Source organism: Elgaria multicarinata, chromosome 1 (genome assembly GCF_023053635.1).
Source record: "Elgaria multicarinata webbii isolate HBS135686 ecotype San Diego chromosome 1, rElgMul1.1.pri, whole genome shotgun sequence".
Classification (NCBI taxonomy): domain Eukaryota; kingdom Metazoa; phylum Chordata; class Lepidosauria; order Squamata; family Anguidae; genus Elgaria; species Elgaria multicarinata.
The window spans coordinates 25,107,508-25,132,777 of NC_086171.1; the positions used below are offsets into that span (position 1 = coordinate 25,107,508).

At 42.4% G+C, this 25,270-nt stretch overlaps 1 protein-coding gene across 1 annotated transcript in view; it reads right to left on the bottom strand.

Moving 5' to 3' along the window:
• Window positions 1-24,931, bottom strand: part of RBMS3 (RNA binding motif single stranded interacting protein 3) — an 860,525-nt gene extending 835,594 nt beyond the window's left edge. The window contains exon 1 of the mRNA XM_063125041.1: window positions 24,699-24,931. Within this exon, the coding sequence (XP_062981111.1) occupies window positions 24,699-24,884 (186 nt within the window). The 5' untranslated portion in view covers window positions 24,885-24,931. The remainder of the gene's footprint in view (window positions 1-24,698) is intronic.
• Between the last annotated feature and the right edge of the window lie 339 nt (window positions 24,932-25,270).

A 25,270-nucleotide genomic window follows, 5' to 3' on the forward strand; every position in this document is an offset into this window, starting at 1 on the left:
TACAGAGTAAAACAGTAAATAGCAAGACCCTGCCACATAGGCTTACATTCTAATAAAACCATAATAAAACAATAAGGAGGGGAAAAGAAAGCAAACAGGCACAGGGTAGGGTAAACAGGCACTGGGTAGGGTAAAACTAACAGTATAAAGTCAGAACAAAATCAAGTTTTAAAAGCTTTAGGAAAAAAAGTTTTTAGCTGAGCTTTAAAAGCTGCGGTTGAACTTGTAGTTCTCAAATGTTCTGGAAGAGCGTTCCAACTAAATATTATGGAGCAGAGAAGCATATAGGGATGTCCAATTTTGTGAAATCCATCCCGTGTGAGTTTCGTAGATTGTGCAGTGTCGTTCATTCCAGCATCCGTTTACGGGTGGATTGGATTTTTTTTTAAAAAAAAAATCATTATGTGGCAAAATACTACAGTAATTCTATAAGAGGGTTCACAACAATTTATGTGATTTATGTAACACTTAGCATATTGTCCCCCATTCCATTCAACTTTTCCCCATGTATATCCTCTGTGGATTTTCCTATGAATAAATCTGCATGAATTTCAAGAAAGTAAAACAAAAGATCAAAGGTCTGCAGACTTTGCGCAGCCTGCAGGTCGGATTCTTAGAAATCCGACCGCATTTTAGTCCAATTCAAAGCTTGTACTAAGAAGGGGGGGAAGCAATGGAGAAAAATGTACAGCTATAACATATGTCTAGCACTTTATCAACCAAATCCCTTTTGTTATGTTTTCTACGTTTTTAGTTGTTTAGTTACTTATTTCATCCAAGTGTCCCTTTTGCTCATTTTGGGATTACATATTGTACTCTATCATTGTTACATAAATGAAAAGTTTTATAAAAATAAAGAGTATTTAAAACAAAACTATATTAAATGTTTCCATCCACACTTAGGGCATGTCTACACCTGCCAGATATCCCGGGGTCATCTCTAGGTCATCCCTGTGTGCATCCATATGATGACCAGTCATCCCAACCTGGGATGACCAGGAACTCTCACCGGGATATCTGGAACTGCAAATTTCTTGATATTTCTGCAGTCCTGGGACCATCCCGAGGAGCACGGGCAGTGTGGCCACTGCTCCCAGGTCATCCCTTCTTCCCTGTGAGTAGCGGGGCCGGGCACGGAGCTGCACAGGGAGGCTCTGTGCCCGTGAGGGTGGGGAGCAGCAATTTTGGCATCCCTGGGATGGCGGGGTGGGTGGGTGGGGAGGGCGTAGGGAGTTTTGTTTTGTTTTTACGTCTTTCGCTGCATGACCAGCTCCTCTTAAAAAAATAAAAATGAATGGTTTCTACGACATCCTTCTTCGCTTCCAGGATGTTGCGTGGCTGTCTAGACACTGGGGGAAGATCGCAGAAGCAGGAAAGTCCATGATCCTGCCCCCTCCCTCCTGCAACACCAGAATAGTTGTTTTAAAAGGATATTGTTGTTTTTATGCTTTTGATGGTTTTACATTTTTTATATTTGTTTTTAATGTTCACTGTTTTTAACTTTTGTAAACTGCCCAGAGAGCTTCGGCTATGGAGTGGTATATAAATCAAATAAAAATAATAATAATACGCCCTTAGTTGTAGACATGCCCTTGATCTTCATGATAGCATCCATGTACGGGGTGGCACTGCACCAAAGTTGTACCTCCACTATACCAAAGCTGTCATGGGTGGCAGGGATGGAGGAAGGCGATGTGGTAGCAATAGTTCAGGTATAGGCAGACCAGCAGTCTGGCTGTGGAGATGGAGGGCAGTCCTGTCTTTCTGGCACTTTACCCAGGAGAAAAGGAGACTGATGGCCTGCAGCATTTCCTAAACTGAAGCTCTGTTGATTGGCCTATTCAACAGAGTTAACATTACCCGTTTTCCCTTCTTAGAATTATTTGTCTTTGAACTGGACTTGGACTGGATAGCCATTTAAACAGAGGATGTGTTCAAACAGACGGCTGCCCTCCATAAAAGAGGGCACACGACTGCCTTGCTTGGAAAAAAAGCAAAGGCTGACTTGCAAGTGTGGTCCTAGTCAGTAGGAACAGCTTGGAAAGTTGCCCATAAGAGGCAGAAGGAGAAAGGATGTCCTGAACTGGAGTGACCATATGGAAAGGAGGACAGGGCTCCTGTATCTTTAACTGTTGTATTAAAAAGGGAATTTCAGCAGGTTTCATAGGTGTGCATGCAACACCTGGTGAAATTCCCTCTTCACCACAACACTTAAAACTGTTTACCCTACCCTGTGCCTGTTTGCATTCTCTTCCCCTCCTTATTGTTTTATTATGATTTTATTAGAATGTAAGCCTATGCGGCAGGGTCTTGCTATTTACTGTTTTACTCTGTACAGCACCATGTACATTGATGGTGCTATATAAATAAATAATAATAATAATAATAATAATATCTGGTCACCCTAGGCAGGGCTCCTGCAGCTTTAACTGTTGTGATGAAGAGGGAATTTCACCAGCTGCTGCATGCATACCAATGAAATCTGCTGAAATTCCCTTTTTAATACAACAGTTAAAGATACAGGAGCCCTGTCCTCCGTTTCATTGGGCCACCCTATCCTGAACTTCTCTCGATCTCAGAGCAAGTAGGGAAAGAAAGAGGTAAAGGGATGTGGGTGCTTCTTGACTTCTGAGGCCTTGGGAAAGCTGTTGGGATGGGTTGGAAAGAGGCTTCTTCCTTAGGATGTAAAGTCACCATCACCATTCTGCACATTATCCACGTAGACAGAAAACAAGTTACAGCATTCCATATTTTGTCATGGTCTAGTATGGCACGGAAATAGAATCCATGACTATGCAAATGAACGGGTGCAGCTAGGAAGATGTAAAAAGGCCTGATTCTGAGTTGCTCTCACTGTGCTCCAGCAGGCAAAATCAACAATCCACCATTGACAGGACAGTCAAATCTTTGCCTGAAAGTCTTGTAGTTTAATCTAGAGAAAAGCCATAGTTGGCTTTTGACTAATTCAGTGTCACACATTCAGACGAACTGTCAAAGAAAAATATAGCTCCATCATCGCATATGGCATAGAAATTACTCATTTTATAATCTCCTGAAATTCTCAATTTGCATAAAAATAACGAAACTGTTGCCAAGGCTTTCAGGTTGAAATATCAAAGTCAAATAGCCCCACTATATATTAGCCCAGACTGATTCTTAAATATAGCCAAGAAGATGAGATCTAAATATATCCCAAATATTCAGATTTATCAGAAAATGCTGTACACAATTACACTGGAGTTTCACCTCTTAGACTGTTTTGGGGGATTTGATATTTTTTAAAACAAAAAACCCACTAAAAATAGACTACCACATATCAAGCCACACTGAAATAACGGATGGTGTGGGTGTGAATTAACAGTGAGAACCTATACATGCTTACTCAGAAGTAAGTCCTACTGGGTCCAATGGGGCTTATTCCCAGGTAGGTGTGCACAGGATTGCACTTTAAGTGCTGTATCAGTGCTTGCAAGAAGCTGCTTTGGTCCCAGTGCAATAATTAAAAGTGCAATAATACACATGTCTAATAAGTCCCATTCAGTTCAGTGGGGCTCACTCCCAGGTGTGACTAGCGGGGGGATACCACCTTTTTACCGCCAGGGGCTACTTCCAGTGCCAGATACAAGGGCCTCCCATAAGAAGAGCCATGCTAGATCAGACCAAAGGTCCATATAGTCCAGCATTCTTGTTCACATAGTGGTCAACCACCTGCCTGTGGGAAATTCACAAGTAGGACATGTGTACAATAGCACCCTCAAGCTTGTATTGCCCAGCAACTGGTGTACATAGGCACAATGCCTCTGATACTGGAGGTAGCACATAACCATCAGGACTAGTGGCCATCGATAGCCTTTTCCTCCTTGAATTTGTCTACTTCCCCTTTAAAGCCATCCAAATCGGTGGTGAATTTCATAATTTAACTATATGCCGTGTGAAGAAGTCCTTCCTTTTATCTGTCCTGAATCTCCTACTATTTAGCTTTAATGGGATGATCCCAGGTTCTAGTATTATGAAAGAGAAGGAAAAAATGCCTCTCCATCCGCATTCTCCAATCCATGCATGACTTTGTACATCTCTACCACGTTTCCCCTCATTCACCTTTTCGCTAAGCTAAACAGTCCCAACTGTTGTAACCTTCCCTCATAGTGGAGCTGCTCCAGCCCCTTGATCATTTTAGTTGTCATCTTCTGCACTTTTTCCAACTCTACAATATCCTCTCTTTTTTTAGGTGTACACATACCACTTCCCCCAATATTCACATGCAAACTCTCCCCCCACATGCTCTTTCCTCACAGACATACACACATATATATCCCTTCCCTCACACAAACCCAATTTTCCCAGCCTCCACCACTCCGTTATTTTCTTACTTTTTACTTTTTTAAAAATACACTCTGGGAGCAGCTCTCATGGGTCTGTTGCACTCATGTCCTATTTGTGAGTTTCCCACAGGCAGCTTGTTAGACGCCGTGTCTAACCAGCTGCCTGTGGGAAACTCACAAGTAGGACACAAGTGCAACAGCACCCTCCCACTCATGTTCCCCAGCAACTGGTGTACATAGGCCTGCTGCCTCTGATACTGGAGGTAGCACATACGGTTCTTGCCATAGAAATCCCATTGCTAGAGCATTCTACCTGAAGCTGTCTGGTTCCTCCATAGAAGTCCTGTTCTTTTACAGCAAGCTTTTTTCTTTCTTTTTGCAATCGCAATTGCAAAGAAATAGAGCTGAGCTGCAGAATTACTGGCAACAGTTGGGGCTCATCTGCAGGCCACAAGTTATGCACCCCTGGCATATAGCATTACAGTCTAGGGGCTCACCTACACCAAGCAGGATATTCCACTATGAAAGTGGTATGAAAGCATCATATAAAAGGCAGGAGCCACACTACTGCTTTATAGCAGTATTGAAGTGCACTGACAACTGTTGGGGCCCATGGACACGTACCAGCTTTCATACCACTTTCATAATGTTATATCCTGCTTGGTGTAGGTGTGTCAATGGGCCCCAACAGTTGTCGGTGCACTTCAGTACCGCTATAAAACAGTAGTGTGGCTCCTGCCTTTTATACACCGCTTTCATAGTGCAATATCCCACTTAGTGTAGATTAGGCCTAGGTAAATGAAAGGCATGAAGAAGTTGCAGGACAGGTGTTGTGTTTGTTTCTTTCAGGGCAAATAAGGCATTTATGAAAATATGAATTAACTATGGGACTTGAAATATCATTTCATCGGTAAAAAACCAACAACCTGGACACATTAAAAACTTTTAAGTCAACACGGAGGTTATTCATAGCTATAAATGGCTTCCCAGATCAATTTAAGAAATATTGCCAGAGCTATTTTCTAATATTGCCTATAAACTGGGCCTGACTAAATGATCCATGAAGCTCAACAATTTGCTTGTTAGAATCAGGAATGGATGTTGGGTTTCTAAGTTTCCTCTCATTCCCCTCTCTGTACATAGAAGAAGATACTTGAACCTGGAAGCTCTCGCAGTTCTCTGAATGTGGGAACTCCACTGACTCTGGATATTGAAGCCATATAGCTTCAGATAAACACAGAATTCAAGCATTCACTTCTATGAATGGGTGCAGTGTGGTCTCACTGCATGATACATGAGATATGAAGTCCAAGTGTTTGGAACCTGGTTTGATCTTCACACTTAGGGTAACCATATGGAAAGGAGGACAGGGCTCCTGTATCTTTAACAGTTACATTGAAAAGGGAATTTCAGCAGGTGTTATTGGTATGCATGCAGCGTCTGGTGAAATGCCCTCTTCATCACAACAGTTAAAGCTGCAGGAGCCCTGCCCTCTTTTGTATCTGGTCACTCTAGTACAGTTCCTGCAGCTTTAACTGTTATGATGAAGAGGGAATTTCATCAGGTGTTGCATGCATACAGGCACGGGGCTGCCCATGGCGACCAATCAGGGGGCGCCATGGTCTCTGCTGCCAAAAAAGTCAGGGTAAATGCCCGACTTTTTTGGAGTGGGGTTTCCAGGGTTTGCCCCTGATGGCTTCCAAATGACGGCTGTGTCATGTAGATGACGTACCACTACTGTGAAGCTACCCCGGGGCAAACCCTTCATGTAGACATCTGCATGGATAGGGTTGCACCCTAAGAGAAGCCCTATTGTTAATGAAATAATCTGTCAACCTGAGTGTCCATGTAGCCCACATCAATATATATTGCAGAGCTACATTTCTGATTATCCAGAGGCTTTGGTGGTTCTTCCCAAGTTATTCTGATCTGTGAGTCTGTCTTTTCATGAAGTCCAGCAATTATGTAGTTTTGCCCATTCAATTAAAAATGAGTTTTAAAATGCAGAGTTCAGTATTGCTCCATGATCACTAATTGCTAAGACTGGCAAAGCATCAAGGAATAAAAATGTCATAAGCATGTGAAGGGTTTGTTGCATTATGCTTTGTAACATGTCAGGGTCTTTATGTGCTTTTGCTATAGCTGCTTTACCATAGTTGCAGAGGGAATCTGATGGTCTTATTTCCCAATAGAAACATGCCAAAAGGTTCAGAGAAATCTATAATTAAATATACCAAATGGACATGTCATGCAGTTTGAAGAACTTCAATTCCCTTTGTTAATGCTAAACCATACTATGCATATTTGAGAATCTTCACGCAACATGGCTTTAGATATAATTTGTAATTAAAATAATAGAACCTCCAGGCAGCCAACGGATTCCACCTATATTTTGTCTGTAAAGTTAGGGGGTGGGTATAGACATAAAATTTCTGGAAATTTTGAAGCCATGGGAAAATAATGTGGGTTTTTTCCCCCCATTTCCCCACCCCCAAGGGAAAAAAAGAATTTGGGGGGGGAATTGGAGGGGGATGCAATATTAGCATTATTTACAGATTGAAAATCACTTTGTTACTTTAGGAACATAAAATGTAATTATGTACAAGTTGGTTTGGCATCAAACTATCCCATTTGGTATATTAAAAGTACAATGTATTCAAACAATTATTACAAATTGAATTTGAATTTTTATATTTTTACTTTTTTGTAACAAATGGAGCTACAACCTCCTGAACTGTAAGGAATCTCTTTGGTTTTGCCAGTTTATGAGGAGCAGGCAAAAAATAATTTAAAAAACCCATACAGAAGAAACCATCAACATTAGTAACAAAGAAAATGATTTATGTCTCCACTAGTCCTCTACAGTGTCAAGCAGACATAAAGCACCCATTCCCATAAAAAGAACTGAGAAAAAGGGGGGGGGGGTGTCTAAGATGCAACGAATATGCATGAAATTTAATCAGACTCATTTTCTGAACTACAGCTATCGCTATCAGTCTCTGCTGCAATGGCAGTGCCCCCTAGAAGCAGAAATACATCTTGCTCTTGCATTTGAGAGTTGTAGTCTCATTTGCAACCTAGGACTTGCTTGTCCTCGATGCACAGAAATTGTTATAATCTGATATTGTACAGAGTTTTTAGAAATCATTTGGAGAAGTAAATATACAAACACCTTGTCTTAAACACTTTCCATCATGCTAAAACAAACATTCCATAATCCATTTTTTCTTCATTTTTTCAATTTTCCACTTTTTCAGGGGGGAAACAAAAAAAGGCTTTGGGGAAAAAACAGAAAAAACTGTTTTTCTTAATTCCTCTCTTCCCCCCCCCCCACCCAGGCCTTCACATCTCTAAGGGTAGGATGTATTACTCTCTATCAATAATTAGCTGTAAATTCTTTCTTTCTTTGTCTTTGCACTTGAAAAATTAACTTTTAAAAATCAAAAAGTTTTTTTTCCTCCTTGAAAATGATGCCCGATTAATACCAAGTTTTCTTTAGTGAACAAGTATTTTCAGGAAACCAACTAAATTAAGATCTTATGTCCAGTAGAGCAGCTGCTCCCCTTACGCAGCAATCCTAAATCCACTGAGTGTAATTCAAAACCCTGCATGCCTATAACCTTTTACAAAGGGAAATGTGTCAGCTATGCACATAGATTCTCCACTGCACAAACAGGGTATTTTCCCTGGTTGGGGAGGACAAGAAGGAGGAGGAGGAGGAGGAGGAGGAGGAAGAGGGGAAAGGCCCTGATGTCCACATAAGTTGGATCCACTAAATCACAACCGCTTGTGGAAATAAATATGTCTTTCTGAAGTTAATGGAATCTTTTTTCACAAAGTGTACTCGGGATCACAGTCCTGATCACCAGTTTTTAAACAACTTCCTAGTTCCACTTTAGCCAGAGCTATGAAGGCATTTTCCTCCATCAAATCCTTTTGAAACACAACACTCTTAATATTACAGGGAGCATTTATTTCACTTCACCTTGCTATTCCTGAGCATCTTGCATGTGGTTGCAGACATTCTCCCATCCAGACACCTTAGATAGGGTGACCATATGAAAAGGAGGACAGGGCTCCTGTATCTTTACCAGCTGCATAGAAAAGGGAATTTCAGCAGGTGTCACTTTGTATGCATGCAGCAGTTGGTGAAATTCGCTCTTCATCACATCAATTAAAGCTGCAGGAGTCCTGCCCTCTTTTTGTAGAGTGACCAGATACAAAATAGAGCAGGGCTCCTGGATTTTTAACTGTTGTGATGAAGACGGAATTTCACCAGGTGCTACATGTATACAAATAACACCTGCTGAAATTCCCTTTTCTATGCAACTGTTAAAGATGCAGGAGCCCTGTCCTCCTTTCCATATGGTCACCCTAACTTAGAGGGAAAGACCTGATCATCTTCAACAGTTGATTTGGGTCACATGCCTATACACGTCAGACAACAAAATTAACCAGGGAGATTGTCACATTTTCTATATTAGAAGGGATAACTGGGCTATGCCTTATTTCTAGATGTTAATAGATGCTTTAGACCACAACACCCATCAGCCCCAGCCAGCATGGTCATTGGTCAGAGATTATAGGAGTTGTAGCCCCAAAAATCTGGGGGGCACCAGGTTGCCTATCTTTATTCCATTTAAACTGCACACAACAGTTTAAAAGGCTCATTGCCTTCCCCTGAGATTAAGCAGTAACAACATTTCCAGATGATCAAACAAAATCGTAATCAGTTGAAAACAGAAGAGAAGACAGCTCTAGCAGTCAACAAAAAACATCCTGCTAAGCTGAGGTCCTAAGCCCATTAAAACCAATGGATCTGACTTCCAAATGTGTTTTAGGATCACAGCACTTGCCTTTTATGTCTGTTTTACATCATATACATGGGCGGCTAGCCACTCAGTACATACTCCAATCTTTCCTGCCTCTGCTATTGCCTGCTTTGTCATTCCTTGCTATACTTCTGTATCTAATAGGATTGGTACCAAATTGCAGACTGACAGCTCTCTGTAAGGCAGCCAAAGTTGGACCACAAAATGCAGCATTCATAAGCCACAGTCAATTGTGAAAGTCAACTGGTCCACCATCCTCTAACCTGGAAATCACATCTCATTCTCATTCTCTTTATAGCCTCGTACCATAAAATTCCCATCACCTGTTTGGGAAACCTGGCAACCAACTCCTTGTGATCTGCTGGTCACACAATGTTACAATTTGGAGAGTCACCAGGCACAACAGCCGGCCTGCAGTATTCTTGACATGCTGCAACAATGATTAAAACTAAGTAGACACTAAATCAAAAGAAACTGCTGGAGGAAGAGATTCCCTAGGACCAAACTCAAGGAAAAAATCTGCCTAAAATGCACACCTTGTATATTTATTTATTATTTTTGTTAACAAATATATTTGTGGTTAGAGGAACATGGCCTCCCATTAAGACTCCCTGTCAAATGCCAATAAAAGCAATGCCTCCATTTCCCACAGCCTCTTTGATATACCACACGTCTTCCCGCACATGACATTAGGGCAAAAGCGTTCAATGCACATTAATTTTAAACATGTTAAACCCAGTACAGCATCAATATCGATATTTGACATTTTATATGACCCTCCTATGCAAACGGAGAGAGTGCTTGGAACATGAAAGAGCGTATTATAATGGAATGGCTCTTTAAGACATATCACTCAAAAAATGTGCTATTTCGAGTGACAGTTTCAAGTTCAGAACATGGTTCCTATTCTCCAAGGCACTTCAAACACCTTATTCATATGTTAGGCTGATAGGCTGTGTGTGCTAATGACAACTCCTATAAATACTTCTCAGTTGGAGACATTTTGCTATGACTCCGCTTCAATACCACAAGTATTTCCAAATACTTCATTTTTCTTTTCCATGCAATGCAGAGGATGCTCAAATGCATCATAAAATTATTGAACACCAAATAGGATTAGAATGACAATGTAGAAGAAAATGGAGCACGAGGAGTTAAGATCAAAAACTGATTCTGGAGGACCCTTCACTGCCCTCATTCCTGCCAGTCTGCACCCAGCATCTGGCTTTGCTATCAATCCAAGCATTGAATGGTATGTCAAGGTCAATCTCATTTGGGTTCTCATTTTTCCACCAAGTTCATTCCAATCCAGGTCTGCATTGCCTTTCTACCCCCCACTCACTGAAATTCATATGTGTCCCATGCAGGGGGTGGTTTTTCCCCCTAAATGTACACATTTCTTAAATGTATGCATTTTCCCCATTGAGAATAGTCATTTTGTTTTCATTTTTCAATTGAAGAGCTCCAAAAGGATCTCTCCAAACTGGGAGAATGGGTATCCAAATGACAAATGTGGTTCAGTTCGCTACCACAAGATGCAGTGATGGCCACCAATTTGGATGGCTTTCAAAGGGAATGAGATAAATTCCTGGAGGAGAAAGCTATCAACGGCTACTCGTCCTGACAGCTATGTGCTACCTCCAGAAGCAGAGGCAGTAAGCCTATGTACACCAGTTGCTGGGGAACATGAGTGGGAGGGTGCTGTTGCACCGTGTCCTGCTTGTGGGTTCCTAGGTGACAGCTCATTGGCCACTGTGTGAACAGAGGGCTAGACTAGATGGACCGTTGGTCTGATCCAGCGTGGGCTCTTCTTATATACTTACGTTAGATGTGTATGCATTCTTTGTGGGCACATTTCAAATGTATCCTTTGGGGTGGGTACGCATTTCTCTCCTGAAACTCATTGCAAGCCTCAGAAATGTACAGATTTCATTAGCGAGATGTGTTCTGTTCTTTGTTCAATCTAAGGAGGTGCATATTGGGTATTTTCACATAAAATTGAGAACTCATCTAATTTTTCACTCATCCCTATCCTATATCTATTTACCCAGGTGTAAGCCCCAGTGAATTCAACTAGACTTACTTCTGAGCAGACATGTAGAGGGTTGTGCTGAGCATAGTTTTGTGACAGAGCACATGCTTTGTATGTAGAACACCCCAGATTCAATCTATAGCATCTCCAGGAAAAAAGGATCAGGTAGCAGGTGATAGAAAAGACGTCAGCCTGAGAACTTGGAGAGATGTCGCCAGTCAGGACAGAGAAATTGGGCTAGACAGACAAATAGTTTGACCTAGTAGAAGGCAGTTTCCTAGAATTCAGATAGGAAAGACAACCATGTCAGCAAAACAAAAACCTCACCAGCACAGAGCCATCGGGTGCAAAAGTGAGATAGACCCTTAGGGCTCATCTACACCAAGCAGGATATTCCACTATGAAAGCGGTATCTAAAAGGCAGGAGCCACACTACTGCTTTGTAGAGGTATTGAAGTGCACTGCAGGATCTACACTACCACTTTATAGTGGTACTGAAGTGCACTGACAACTAGAAAGCAGTAGCGTGGCTCCTGCCTTTTATATACCGCTTTCATAGTGGAATATCCTGCTTGGTGTAGATGAGCCCTTGGATGACCAGCTCAGCATACACATGCTAGGTGAGCCTGGATCAGTCTTTGGCCTTTGCTAGACCTACCGGTAAGTCCGCGACGGAGGAGGGGAAATCCCGCAATGCGAGTATCGCGGGATGTCGCCCTCGTTTACATGTCAGGCACGGCGACCTCCAGAGGAGAGCCGTCACGCCTGCCATTTTTTTTTTTTTTAACTTTTAAAGGGCTGGCTGCGCACAACCACACAAGCGACGAAAGGTAAGTTTTTTTAAAAAAAAAATTGATTCCCCTGCTCCCCGCACCCTGCACCCAGGAAAAACTGAGGAAATGGGCCACACGCTCGCGGTCTCGGGCTCAGCCCGAGACTGCAGGAAAAAGTGGGTACAAAGGGGTAGGCTGTATCCCGGGGCCAGGGAGGCTTGATCCCTGCCTGAGCCCGGGATCCCCTGTGTGTCATCTGCACAGGGACAATCCCGGGTATCACCCCAGGATATAGCCTGGTATAGCAAAGGCCTTTATCTCATAGCCTTACTTCTGCAGTTATAAAATGTGGATAGTAATGACCAACCTCCAGAAATTATTTTGTAGAGAGCCCTACAACTCTCTTAGTTAACTCATTCCATTGATCTTTTCCATAAAAAGGTTCTAGGCAGCTTGCAGAAAACAAATAACCCAATCCAAATATACTATGCAAAAATAGGGTTTACATCCGCCCTTAAACTTCCTTAGTTAAGATTATCAATCAGAAGATAGAATGTCTAAGCACTATGTCTATTTACTTCATCCTACAAATCTCTGTTAAAAGAAAGGCAACATACAATATTTTCAAAAAGCCTGCAAGGCTTATTCACTGGTGGGAATTGACAGCACTGGAACCACAACTGAGAAGGCCTTGCTACATTCTTGTAGAGAATTCAATTCATGAAAGTGGCATCTCATACATATTCTGAAGGAAGGGTGTGTGAATATGCAAGGAATAGTAAAAGCAACAGGATTGTAAAAACATTTGCCACATTAAAATCTGATGCTCCTTTTTACAAAATGACTAATACGATAGCACATGTGCCATCCTATACACACATCTCAAAGTAGACCCCATTTAACTTAGGGTGCTTTACTTCCGAAGAAACATGTAGAGGATTCTGCTATAATGTGCAATCTCCAGAATGCTTACTCAAGAGGAAATTTACTCCTAGGGAAGCATGCTTAAGATCATGCCACACACATTTTTTCCCAAGGTAAGAGATAAGAAAAACAAACAACAATATGGATAGCCATTAAACACTGGATGGATTAGATAGAAAACTTAGTAAGTCATTTAAAAGCCATTTGCTAGAGAGCAGCTTCAGCTTCCACTCATGGAATGTTGATATGTATTCATATTGGACTTTTTTTTTTTTTAACATTTCCATCCACTTCTCAACTCCCCCTTCCCAATCCAATGGCATACTTTGCCCTGAGAACACAATAAATGTCGTTCAGTGGAAAGTAATAGAAGGTACTGGTTGAAACATGCATATAAGACTTTGGGGGATGAAGCCCCAGCCTCGAGTGCCATTTCTGGCAGAAGGGCAGGATATAAATTTAATTCATAAACATTGTTGTAAACTAATCAAGGGCAGCATCACACAAATTTACATCCCACTTTTGTGGTGCTAACAGAAAGGGAAAAATATGTTTGCCCCCATATATTAGAGTAATATTTGGTTTATTCATTTGCTCCATCCTTTGGCCTTGGATTGGCTGCTACATGATAGACATTTCTTTAAATACATACATACGGTTGGATCCAGGATCTGCTGGCCATTGACAGATGGACTCTACCATCCCCACCCACACCACCGCTCATTTCATTCAGCAGGGTCCTCTAACCATCTTGGTAGCATTTTCAGAGGGCTGGAGGGGCTGCTGTGGGGAGGAAGGGGCAGCCCAGTTGCAAGTGCCTATATCTGGATCCAACCCGTACATTAAATACTGGGTCTAACGTTGAGTACAATCCGGATAATAGCCAGTGAAAGATCATTTTTGTTGAGAGCTGCTGTCAATGTTGCTCAAACCAGCCAGTGACATAGATTCACTAGCATGGACTTTGTGTTAATAGAAAAGCTAGCAATCCTCTCCTTTAGTTTCCGTCTCCAGATAAAACTAAGGCCATAGCTAGACCTAAGGTTTATCCCTGGATCATCCATGGGTCAAACCTGTTCACCTAGGTGACACACAGGGGATCCAGTGCTCAGGCAGGGGCGAACCCTGGATGATCTCAGGATAAACCTTAGGTCTAGCTGTGGCCTAACACTCACTTGTAGATGACTTGGAATAATATTCTGTACATAATATATATTCATTCCTTGTTGATTTCTTTTCTTTTCTTTTGCTATGAGTGTTTGCTTCCCAAGCAGGATAGTAGCACAAAGGAATGGGCATTTTGCATCTACAACAGGTTTTCTGATGCTCAGTAGTGGGAGTTGTACCGGGTGTTTGCTGTTGGACTAACAAGTTTCCTTAATGGCTTCAGACAGGCACAAGCAGACAAAACATGTGGACTTAATATTTCCATTGTGCTCATTTTACCTTAGCTGTTATTAGTTACTTACAGCTAAGTGTGAATGAGAGGCATACTGCAAAGAACAAATGTGTGAAATTGTCGAAAGATCCAAGTATCCGAACCTTAAACATTCAAGTTGCACAAAGTATGAGACTGTGAAGCTATCTAAAAGTTCTCTTCCTCTAATGTATCTAAAGGCTCTCTTCCTCCAATGGAAACACTCCTTCTGATGAAATGGCTCTTCCATCACAGGAAGGGAACCTTTGGGTACAACCACATTTGTGTAAACCCAGAATTCACATGCATAAGGCTTGCTCAAAGTAGCCTTTTCTTACTCACATGAATCAGCTTCTCGCCATTAAACACCTGATTTGTCCCATTTTCTCTAGGTCAGGGGGGATGAGTGGTCCTCCAGATGTTGCTGGACTGCTACTCCCATCATGCCTCACTATTAGGGTGACCATATGAAAAGGAGGACAGGGCTCCTGTATCTTTAACAATTGCATAGAAAAGGGAATTTCAGCAGGAATCATTTGTATATATGGAGAACCTGGTGAAATTCTTCATCACAACAGTTAAAGCTGCAGGAGCTATACTAGAGTGACCAGATTTAAAAGAGGGCAGAGCACCTGCAGCTTTAACTGTTTTGGTGAAGAGGGAATTTCCCCAGGTTCCCCATATATACAAATGACACCTGCTGAAATTTCCTTTCCAATACAACTGTTAAAGATACAGGAGCCCTGTCCTCCTTTTCATATGGTCACCCTATTGGCTATGCTGGCTAGGGCTGATAGGAGTCACAGTCCAACAACATGTGTTCTCCAACCCTGTTCTAGATGAAAGCAATGACAATGACAATCCCCAATGACAATCAAAATCACCATGTTGTCTTTCTCTAGTTAGGTAGGGTGACCATATGAAAAGGAGGACAGGGATCCTGTATCTTTAACAGTTGTATTGAAAAGGGAATTTCAGCAGGTGTTATTTGTATATATGGAGAATCTGGTGAAATTTCCTCTTCATCACAACAGTTAAAGCTGCAGGTGCCCTACCCTCTTTTAAATCTGGTCACTCTAGTATAAAGAACACCTTCAGAGGATTCAATACAATTTTGGAGAATAGAATAAGATCTCTGGTGAGGGGGTGCACTTACCAATGTAAATCAGTAATAACAAGTAATGTGTAGTTAAGAATTGAGGATTTATGTTAATGTTATGTATGAGTAATGTTTATTAATAAAATAAAATAAAAAATAATAAAAAAGAAGTGTGGCGATGGAAGGAATGAACCAGAGTGTGGAAGAAAAGAACAAAAATTCACTCACTGAAGCAACGCTCCAATTGTCCATTAATAACTCTAATCATTACTATAGTTCCTATGTTGCTACTCCTTGGCTTAAGTCATTGTCTCTACTCTTTGAATCCTTGAGCCTAGTCATTACCATAGGCCCTATACTACTATTCCTTGACCACTGCAATACTAGGAACATAGGAAGCTTCCTTATACGAGGTCAGACTGTTTGTCCATCTATTCCAGTATTGTCTACACTGGCTAGCAGCAGCTTTCCAGGATGTCAATCAGAGGTCTTCCTCCATCACCTACTAACTGATCTGTCTAACCAGAGACTGCTTGAATGTGTTCTACCCATGGAGTTATGATCCCTCTCCATATGAATAATCCTAACTGAACCCAAATCAGAGGGAATGCTCAGTATGAAAACATCTTCGTTATATTTTCATAAATGGGATTTTTTTTTATTTTTACAGGTGGACACTGTGGCAAGGCTTACATCCACAGGTATGAGCAACTGCAAAGAAAAGCATAAACCTCCCTTTGCATATGCAGAAATACACAGCTTTAGGGAATGCCTTGACTGAGGGGTGATGGAGAATAGACTGGATTGCCCCAGGATCCTCATCCTCAATGTATCTCCATGATTTCAATATTGACTGGAGATAGAGAAGCCGATGGAGCAACACTGGGCATGTCTAAATGGGGCGATATCCCGGGGATCATCCCAGGATCATCCCACATGATGCACAGGGGATCCCGGGAGCAGGGAGGGATGATCCCTGCATTTCCCCAGGATATCGCCCTACACATTTTCCCCAGTTTTTCCCATAGTCCTGGGATGATCCCAAGACCATGGGACATGTGGGCGGTTGTCCTGGTTTGTCCCGGTTTCTCGCGAGTAAATGCGAGGAGCCAGGAACCGGGAACGGGGCTCCTCGGGAGCTCTGTGCCCATCGGGGGTGGGGTAGGGGGAGTAGGAGGCTTTTTTATATAGTACCTTTTGTGATGGAGCGCTCCCGAGATCATTTTTTATTTGAAAAAAACCCAAAATGGCAGGTGCAACATCCTCTTCCTCCTGGGACGTTGCGCGCCACGTGTAGACACACTGTGACGATCCCGGAAGCAGATAAGTCCAGGTTCGTCCCACCTCCCTCCCTCTATACTGTATGGTGTAGACATGCCCTCAGTCTTTTGGAGACATTAAAGCACATGAAACATCATTATCTTTCTCACCTGCATTATGCCTTGGTCAAATACATGTTTTCTTTACCTTAGGCCTTAGCTAGACTTAAGGTTTATCCCTGGATCGTCCCAGGGTCATCCCTGTTCATGTAAATGACACAAAGGGGACCCCGGGAGCAGGCAGGGACGACCCCGGGATGACCCCGGGATAAACCTTAGGTCTAGCTAAGGCCTCTGTTTCAAGTCAAGGGGCAAATAGGGTGGCCATGTATGCATTGCCAAAAAAATGAGAAAATGCATTCCCACCACCACCCGAAAAGGAAAACAGGACAAAACAGATTTGCATAAATTTTGCATAAGCTAATTTATATGTACAGAAACACATTTAGAAAGTAATGCTGTACTTTAAATAAAAAGTCAGCACATCTCACCATAGTGGGAAAACCTGTGACGTGAGGCCTGTGCCACTGCTGCTTAATCTGCTGTCCAGGAGCTAACAGTTGATAGGAAATTTCAAGGCCCCTGTTCTCCCTTCTGAGGGATATCTTTAAACTGGACTTCCACTGGATAGCCCTTCAAAGAGAGGACTGTAAAGTAGGACACATGGCTACCCTAGGGGCAGACCAGTTTTGTCTTTTAATCTGAACTTATGTAGCTCAGTGCAAACACAAAAGGCCTGAAATCTCTTCTCTAGTACAGTGCAAATGTAATTTCAAAAGCTCAAGCAATGCTGATTTTTGTATGCTAACTGGAGTCCTTTGTCCGAAGACACCATTCTGTTCCAAACTGGCAGGCAGCTCTTGGGTTCCAGTTCTGATGAACTCTACACTTTGGAAGACAAACATCACTCGCGACGGAAATAATTATGTTAGGAGTGTGCTCATATACAACATCAAAGCACAGGATGTCGCATACTGTACAGGTACTAAAGAAGAAGCAAAATATTCAGGAAGGAATTGAAACAGATTGTTTAGATAAGAATGGAATTAGTAAAATGTGGTCTGATTTGAAATGTCCACCCCCAAAAATGCAGTATGTAATGTTACTCAGGGTTAAACTACAGGTTACATTTCATATGCAGTGTGCCAGTATGTCTGTTATTTTCTTACTCAAGAGTAAATGTGGAGTACCCGGTACAGCTCACTGAGCAAGAGATAATAAAAGAGCATGTGTATGAAGGGCAATGCCAGTTCTACCGTACCACCTCCAAGCCTCTGAAAGGCAACCATCTGTGCACACCCGAAAAGATGCTGAAGAGCTGGCATCTGGTCTACAAAGTTCAATGCAGCTGGGTTCAGGTTTCACATCTATAGCAAGAAGATGCTGCCTTTAAAATAATGGACATCTGCCCTCCTCTCCTGAAATATAGGGACTTGCTTCATGGCATAGATGCAAAGAATAAAATAAACACTGTGTGACAATGGCCAATGCTACAGCTGTATCAAGGCTGCAATCCAATATGTACTTACTTATCTGAGAATAAGTCCCATTGAACACAGTGGGGCTTACTTCTGAGTTGATGTGTATAGGATTGTCCTGTAAATGAAATATACATTCTCCTTTACTAAAAACAGTGGCTGTGTGGCAGTACATACAGAAGAGTGTGTGCTAGTGATATGGCCATGTTCAGATCTCAGTGGGCCTGTTCAAGAAATTTCAGCAGGTGTCATTGGTATGCATGCAGCACCTGGTGAAATTCCCTCTTCATCACAACACTTAAAGCTGCAAGAGCCCTGCCCTCTTTTGTATCTGGTCACTCTAGGCAGGGCTCCTGCAGATTTAACTGTTGTGATGAAGAGGGAATTTCACCAGGTGCTGCATGCATACCAATGACACCTGCTGAAATTCCCTTTTTTATGCAACTGTTAAAGATATAGGAGCTCTGTCCTCCTTTTCATATGGTCACTCTAGACAATGTGCTAAGCCATGGTTAGGCCGCTAACTCTTTTGAAGCCAATGGTTAGTGAGCTTTTTTAAACCATGGTTATATAGACACCATGGTTAGGAATGGTTAACATTACATGCTGAGCCATAATGTTTAGCTCAAAATGCTTAACCACTGTGGCTTAGTGTGCCATCTAAACAGGGCCTCTGAGAGACTTGGGTAGGGTGACCATATGAAAAGGAGGACAGGGCTCCTGTATCTTTAACAGTTGCATAGAAAAGGGAATTTCAGCAGGTGTCATTTGTATATATGGAGAACCTGGTGAAATTCCCTCTTCACCACAACAGTTAAAGCTGCAGGAGCTATACTAAAGTGACCAGAATTAAAAGAGGGCAGGCACCTGCAGCTTTAACTGTGGTGATGAAGAGGAAATTTCACCAGGTTCTCCATATATACAAATGACACCTGCAGAAATTCCCTCTTCTATGCAACTGTTAAAGATACAGAAGCCCTGTCCTCCTTTTCATATGGTCACCCTAGTTGGGGCAAACCACCATCTCCCAAGCCAAGCCTAGCTGACAGGAGTTTGAGTAAGGATAAATTAGATAAGCACTACAGAGCACTTTGTACACTGAAAAAGGGCTGTAGAAATGATTAACTAATAATAAAACAAAATGCTTCTAGGACAACCTCCCTTTTATTGTTCTTTTTTGGGGTCTCCTTTTCACTCATACACACAGACAAATACACGCAGACACACCTCACTTCACTTGGTGATCATCTTGACTCAAAATAGTACCTATTTTAATGAGATCCCAACATTACAATAACATTTTCTGTGCTCGCCCCAGGAACCATCATCAGTGCAAGAGGCTGTTCAAGCTTCATCCACTTATTGATCATTTGGCTGAGGAGAAGGAAAGAAAAATCCAAACAACTGTTCACTCTCAGCATGTTTCTGCAATTCTTTTCAGAGACCAAATAAATTTAAAATACTGTATTTATCAGCCCCCTTTCAGAATTCCCTAACGTGCAGTGGGACTTGACAAAGCCATTATGGAGACTAACCAAGGCTCTCTGTGAGACTGCCTCAGCAAACTCGGAAGAATTCACAATGGTTCCTTCACCATCTCCAGCCTCAGCCCACAACAATTTCCCTCTTCTAACATCCCTTATGTTGATCCTGGTAGATGCTTTCAAACCAACTTTTCTAGATTCAGGAGCAAAAGTGATTCTGAAAAAGAAACGAAGGGAAGGAAGTATCTAAATACAAATCAATTTCCCTCCCACTGAGGGAAACTTGAAAGACTTAACATTTTACAGCACATGCCTAATCATGTCTACTCAGAAGTAAGAAGTACAATGGGGGTTACTCTCAGGTAAATGTGTATAGGATTGCAGCTTTATTGGTTTTACTTCTGACATACAACTACCCTATTTCTGAATAGTTTTCCAATATAAGATGCTTCCATATCACAGTCCTTTACAAGACATGAAAAAATAGATTGTCTTGAGGACATGGGGTCAAGGAAGACATGCTCTGTGTAAAACAGGAAAGAGCATCCTGCAAGAAGTATGGACAAGCAAGTTCTGATTTTTTTTTAGTTTATTATTGGATCTTAGCTTCAATTCAGTTCCACCCTGAACCTCATATTCATATTTCTGACTGAAAGTTAAAGCTAACCCTGGAATATTTTAGAGAACTGAATATTAGTCCTACAACCTAAATCTGGTTGGCCTGTTAAGTATAGTCCCCAAATGACAGAATCTGGTTGGCCTGTTAAGTATAGTCCCCAAATGACAGAATCTGGTTGGCCTGTTAAGTATAGTCCCCAAATGACAGAATCTGGTTGGCCTGTTAAGTATAGTCCCCAAATGACAGAAGGCTGTTGCATCGTGTCCTGCTTGTGGGTCCCTGGTCGACAGCTGGTTGGCTACTGTGTGAGCAGAATGCTGGACTACATGGTCTAATCCAGCAAGGCTCTTATGTTCTTATGATTGCAAGTGAATTCTCTTGCACATGGAGAGAAAGAAATATTGAAGGATCCAAAAGCAATGTCAGTACGGATGCCTTGGTGCCTGAACCGTATGGTAAACTGTTCAGACTCTGCATTGTAAAGCTCTGGAAGCTTCACTAGGGTCTCCGGCCTGTGAAGATAGCTAGTGTTCTTCAACATTCAGGACAAACTGCATTAGGTGACCTGAGGAACCAATAGGGCCTTACAGCTATATTACTGCTATCTCTGGCATGGCTCCTCAGTCAGAACAACTCACTGCAGATGGAGTGTCTGGAAACCCTGCCTGGATCTGCTCCCATCTGCCAGCTCTGACACTTCCTGCTTGAAACTCCTCCATTCACTTGCTGCAGTGTGCATAGATATGGAATAATTTCATATAGAAAGCTAGCTCACCAGGGAGATCCATGTTGTTTTCTCCCTGATTTGCTAGTCTTTTTGCATTCAGAAAAAAAACCCTCTGGTTTTGTTGTTGTTGACCTTTTATTGTTTTACATGGGGGAGAATTCAAGAACATGATTCCTCACCTACAACCTAAACTGACATAGTCCAGGAGTGACTCTGCTCCATGATGTGGTTCTTTGCTTCACTTCTAAAACCAAGATACTGGGCAGCTTAAGATACAGTTTCTGAATCTCACTCCTCCATCTACCAAATGGCAATATTACTATGTCTACATTGAAGCAAGTCCCATTGAATTCAATGGGGCTTACTCCAGGTAAGCAGGTTTAAGATTGCAGCCTAATGATGCAATCCTATATATGTTTAAAGAGAAAAAAGTCCCACAACTCCCAGCATCCCTCAGATAGCATGGCTGGCTAGAGCATGCTGGGAGTTTAAGGACATTTTTTCTCCCCAGTCTAAACATGGAGAGGTGTGTGCCCTTAGTGACCTACTTCATACAATTATTATGAGAGTGATTGAAGTAAGCACCACACAGATTTCACACTCAAAGTGCTATATAAGAACTAGCACCAAGTATTCAGTGTTTTAGTACACTGCGGAGAAACAGTGTGTCTTGTATATATGCCAGTTTGGAAAAGGTACAGTTGAAATTTCAAAATAAATAAAATAGACATGATCCAGGATAACTACTGATTGCCTAGAATCAGTAGGTTTGTTGAATAAGGAACCTAAAAGAGCTTAGCAGTAGGGAAAGCGCTGTACACCCAGAACTGACTAGTAATTCCCTTCCCTATCCACAGTCCCAAAGTATAGAGTTCCTAAGGTGATAAAGAGAAAAGAAGACCGGCTTTGATACTGGGTACCAATGGGAAGGTTGTGGGCATGTTGTTTCAAAGGCCACCCCTGAGGAAAAGCATTCCATTTCTGTGTCAAGAAGTTGCTCACAAACATAGCAGCAACACCATCTCAGTGGAAGGCTCAATTATGTATATATTTTAATTAGCGATCAATCTAGCCAAGCATCCTCAGCGTCTACTTTCACCTGCAGACATGCATTATTTGACTTCCTGCTACCGGCTGCTAGTAAAACATTAGACAGAGTGCACGGTGCATCTAGAAGTAACTACTGATCACAGATTTCTGCTGATGGTAGGCTTTTGAAATGCTGAAGGCGCTGGCACAGCCGCCATGGATTTCAATGGTTACTCTCGCTGTATATTTTAATTAATGTGTGCAGGCTAATATTTGAGGAATACGTTTAAAGTTCTATGCAGAGACGGTTTGCAGGCCTGAATTGTCAAAATGTATTAGCATGTGTGATGGCAAATATGCAATCACAACTAAGTAAAATCTGGATCATGTCACAAACAACAACAAAAACATATTTGTTTCAATCTATTTAAAATCTGGTGTGGATGAGTGAGAGAGAGAGAAAAATACATAGCCAACTTAGGAAGTTCAAAAATAATAACACAGAATAGGGGAAATAATCAGCATTTGGGATTCCCAAAACTGATCAGCTTTTTTAAAAAAAATAGGAAAATGAGATCCAATTAATAAAAATGTCATCAATGTTGCCTATTAAGCAATATATCTAAGTATAAGAGAACTGAATATTGTATTGTCACTCCACAGCCTACTCTGTGTGTGTCTGTGTGTGAGAGAGAGGAGTTTAGTATAATGTGTGCTTTTTCTCTTAACTATAGAAATTAGATATCCTACATGAACCTTCCTTAAACTGGTGCCCTCCTGATGTTTTAGACTACACTTCCCATCAGCCTCAGCCACCATCGCCAATGGTTACAACAATGGGAGTTGTAGTCCTCAAATACAGGTTGGGGGGATTTGTTGTATAATGTTTAATGATGATGTACAGCAAGAGGGGAGCACCCAATCTATATAGATCAGAGTCCAATAAGAAGTGCAAACTGGAATGAATTAAGCAACAGAGAACACATTTCTATCACTTCATAAAGACTCGTTTGCCCCTATATTTGGACTACCTTTTCTTTGATCTGTAAAAAACAAAATTAAATCGCGATTTTCTATTAGGTGTTGTGTGGCTATTTCCTTACACATGTTTAATGCTACCCATGTAATAAACTGCATGATGAAAAACTCCTCACTTCCAGGAATGCAACCTTGAATTTTTAAGAAGGTGGACAATCTATGGATGCAATAGGCAACAGGGGGAAACTCCACAAACTTCAGTGAAATATTACTCAGTTTTGCGGCATCGAGTGTTTAAAGCAATCAATCAATTGTCACCATGATGGTTGTGGGGAAATGGAGGCCGCTGTGAACAACCCCGTTGCAGGCCATGCCCCAGTTCTAATCTTCACTTTATTGAACCCATGCTCGGAGGAAAGATTCATGGAAAGGAAGGCATGCCAACAAACAGGAGGACTGATCAATGCACTTGGCTAACATGATCTTTCGCGGGCGACAATCCTCCCTCGCTCGGGTTGCTTTTGAGAATTCATGTAGCCGAAGATCTATCAGCACTAAGCAAGGAAAGGCTGACCCATTTCTCTGCTGAACTCAGATCTCCAAAGGGTTGCTCTGGGTACAATAAAAAGCAGCCAATCTACAATGACACAGCAAGGATGGAGCAACAAATTGTGCAGGTTGTTCAACCCCCCAACCAACCCCTCTTTGCCCTTTGATATTAAGTACATTCTAGGCCTATAGATTCAATCTGTGCCCATAATGGAGCAGAGAGAAGGGACTTCAGCAAGCAACAGTGGTCAAGCAAACTTTCAAGCCAGCAGGGTTTCTGTTTTCTCTCCATTTTCATTTCAGCCCTTACTACTACCCCACTAAGGCACTGGATCCAGAACAATGTATCCGAGAGGATGAAACTCATGCACAGGATCATTTGCAGGAATGGGGAGAGAAAGGGGTTTTTCTTTTTCCTTAACAAGTGGCTATTTAACTCCAGTCTCCTTAACCTGCCTCGTCCTTAAACAACCTTAGCAAAAACCCGCCTTTTCTCCCTTTGCTGAAGAACTCATTGTTAAGAGGAGAGGAGGAAAATATAAAGCATCAAGAACAAAGATGACAAGAGCCACTTCTCAGCTGGAGGAGGAGGAGGAGGAGGAAAGGGAAGAAGAAGAAGAAGAAGAAGAAGAAGAAGAAGAAGAAGAAGAAGAAGAAGAAGAAGAAGAAGAAGAAGAAGAAGAAGAAGAAGAAGAAGAAGAAGAAGAAGAAGAAGAAGAAGAAGAAGAAGAAGAAGAAGAAGAAGAAGAAGAAGAAGAAGAAGAAGAAGAAGAAGAAGAAGAAGAAGAAGAAGAAGAAGAAGAAGAAGAAGAAGAAGAAGAAGAAGAAGAAGAAGAAGAAGAAGAAGAAGAAGAAGAAGAAGCACCCATACAAGGCACATGCATGGGGATTTTAAGAATCCAGGGCAGATTTTCTGCATGCCGGAGAAGGGCTGTTTCCTTTCACTTCTCCTCCCCGCCCCCATCCCATCCTTTCCTCCCCAGAGGGTTCTCTCCCCGCCACCCCACCCCACCCCACCCCCAGTCTGACCCTCCCAGTTCCTTCCAGGCATCTTCTCCCCTGCTGCGCGCCGGGCGGATTCCGCTTGGGCAAAGGCGGGCGGAGTTGGGAACCTACCTTTTTGTCTTCCTTCTCGCCGCTGTGCCTCTTCTCCGGCTGCCGCTGAGCGCTGCTGTCACCGGCTGTTTCCCCTGCCTGCCCATCCTGCTGCTGCTGCTGCTGCTGCTGACAGCCTCCAGACCCCGGCGCGTGGGGGATGGGCTCCGCCGGGCACGGTGAAACTCCCTCCACATCCATCTCCATCTTCCAATCCGCCGACCCGCGAACAAAAGCGAGCCAGGAGACTTTCCGCCCCCCGAGCGCTGGATTTCGGGTGGTTTCTCTCTCTCTCTCTCTCTCTCTCTCTCTCTCTCTCTCTCTCTCTCTCTCTCTCTCTCTCTCTCTCTCTCTCTCTTTCTTTCTATCCTTCCCCCTTTCTCCTTCTTCTTCTCCTTCGTCTTTTTCCCTTCTTTTTTTCCTTTTCTTCCAGACGGGGAGGAAGCCGTTGGCACACTCACATGGCTTTTCCTCCGCCTCTTCTGCCCCGATCGGGGGGCTGCGATTTCACACGCACACGCGCACACTTCGGATCCTCGAGACTTTTGCAGCCAACGTGCCCGCCCGCCCGCTGCCTGCCTGCCTGCCTGTCT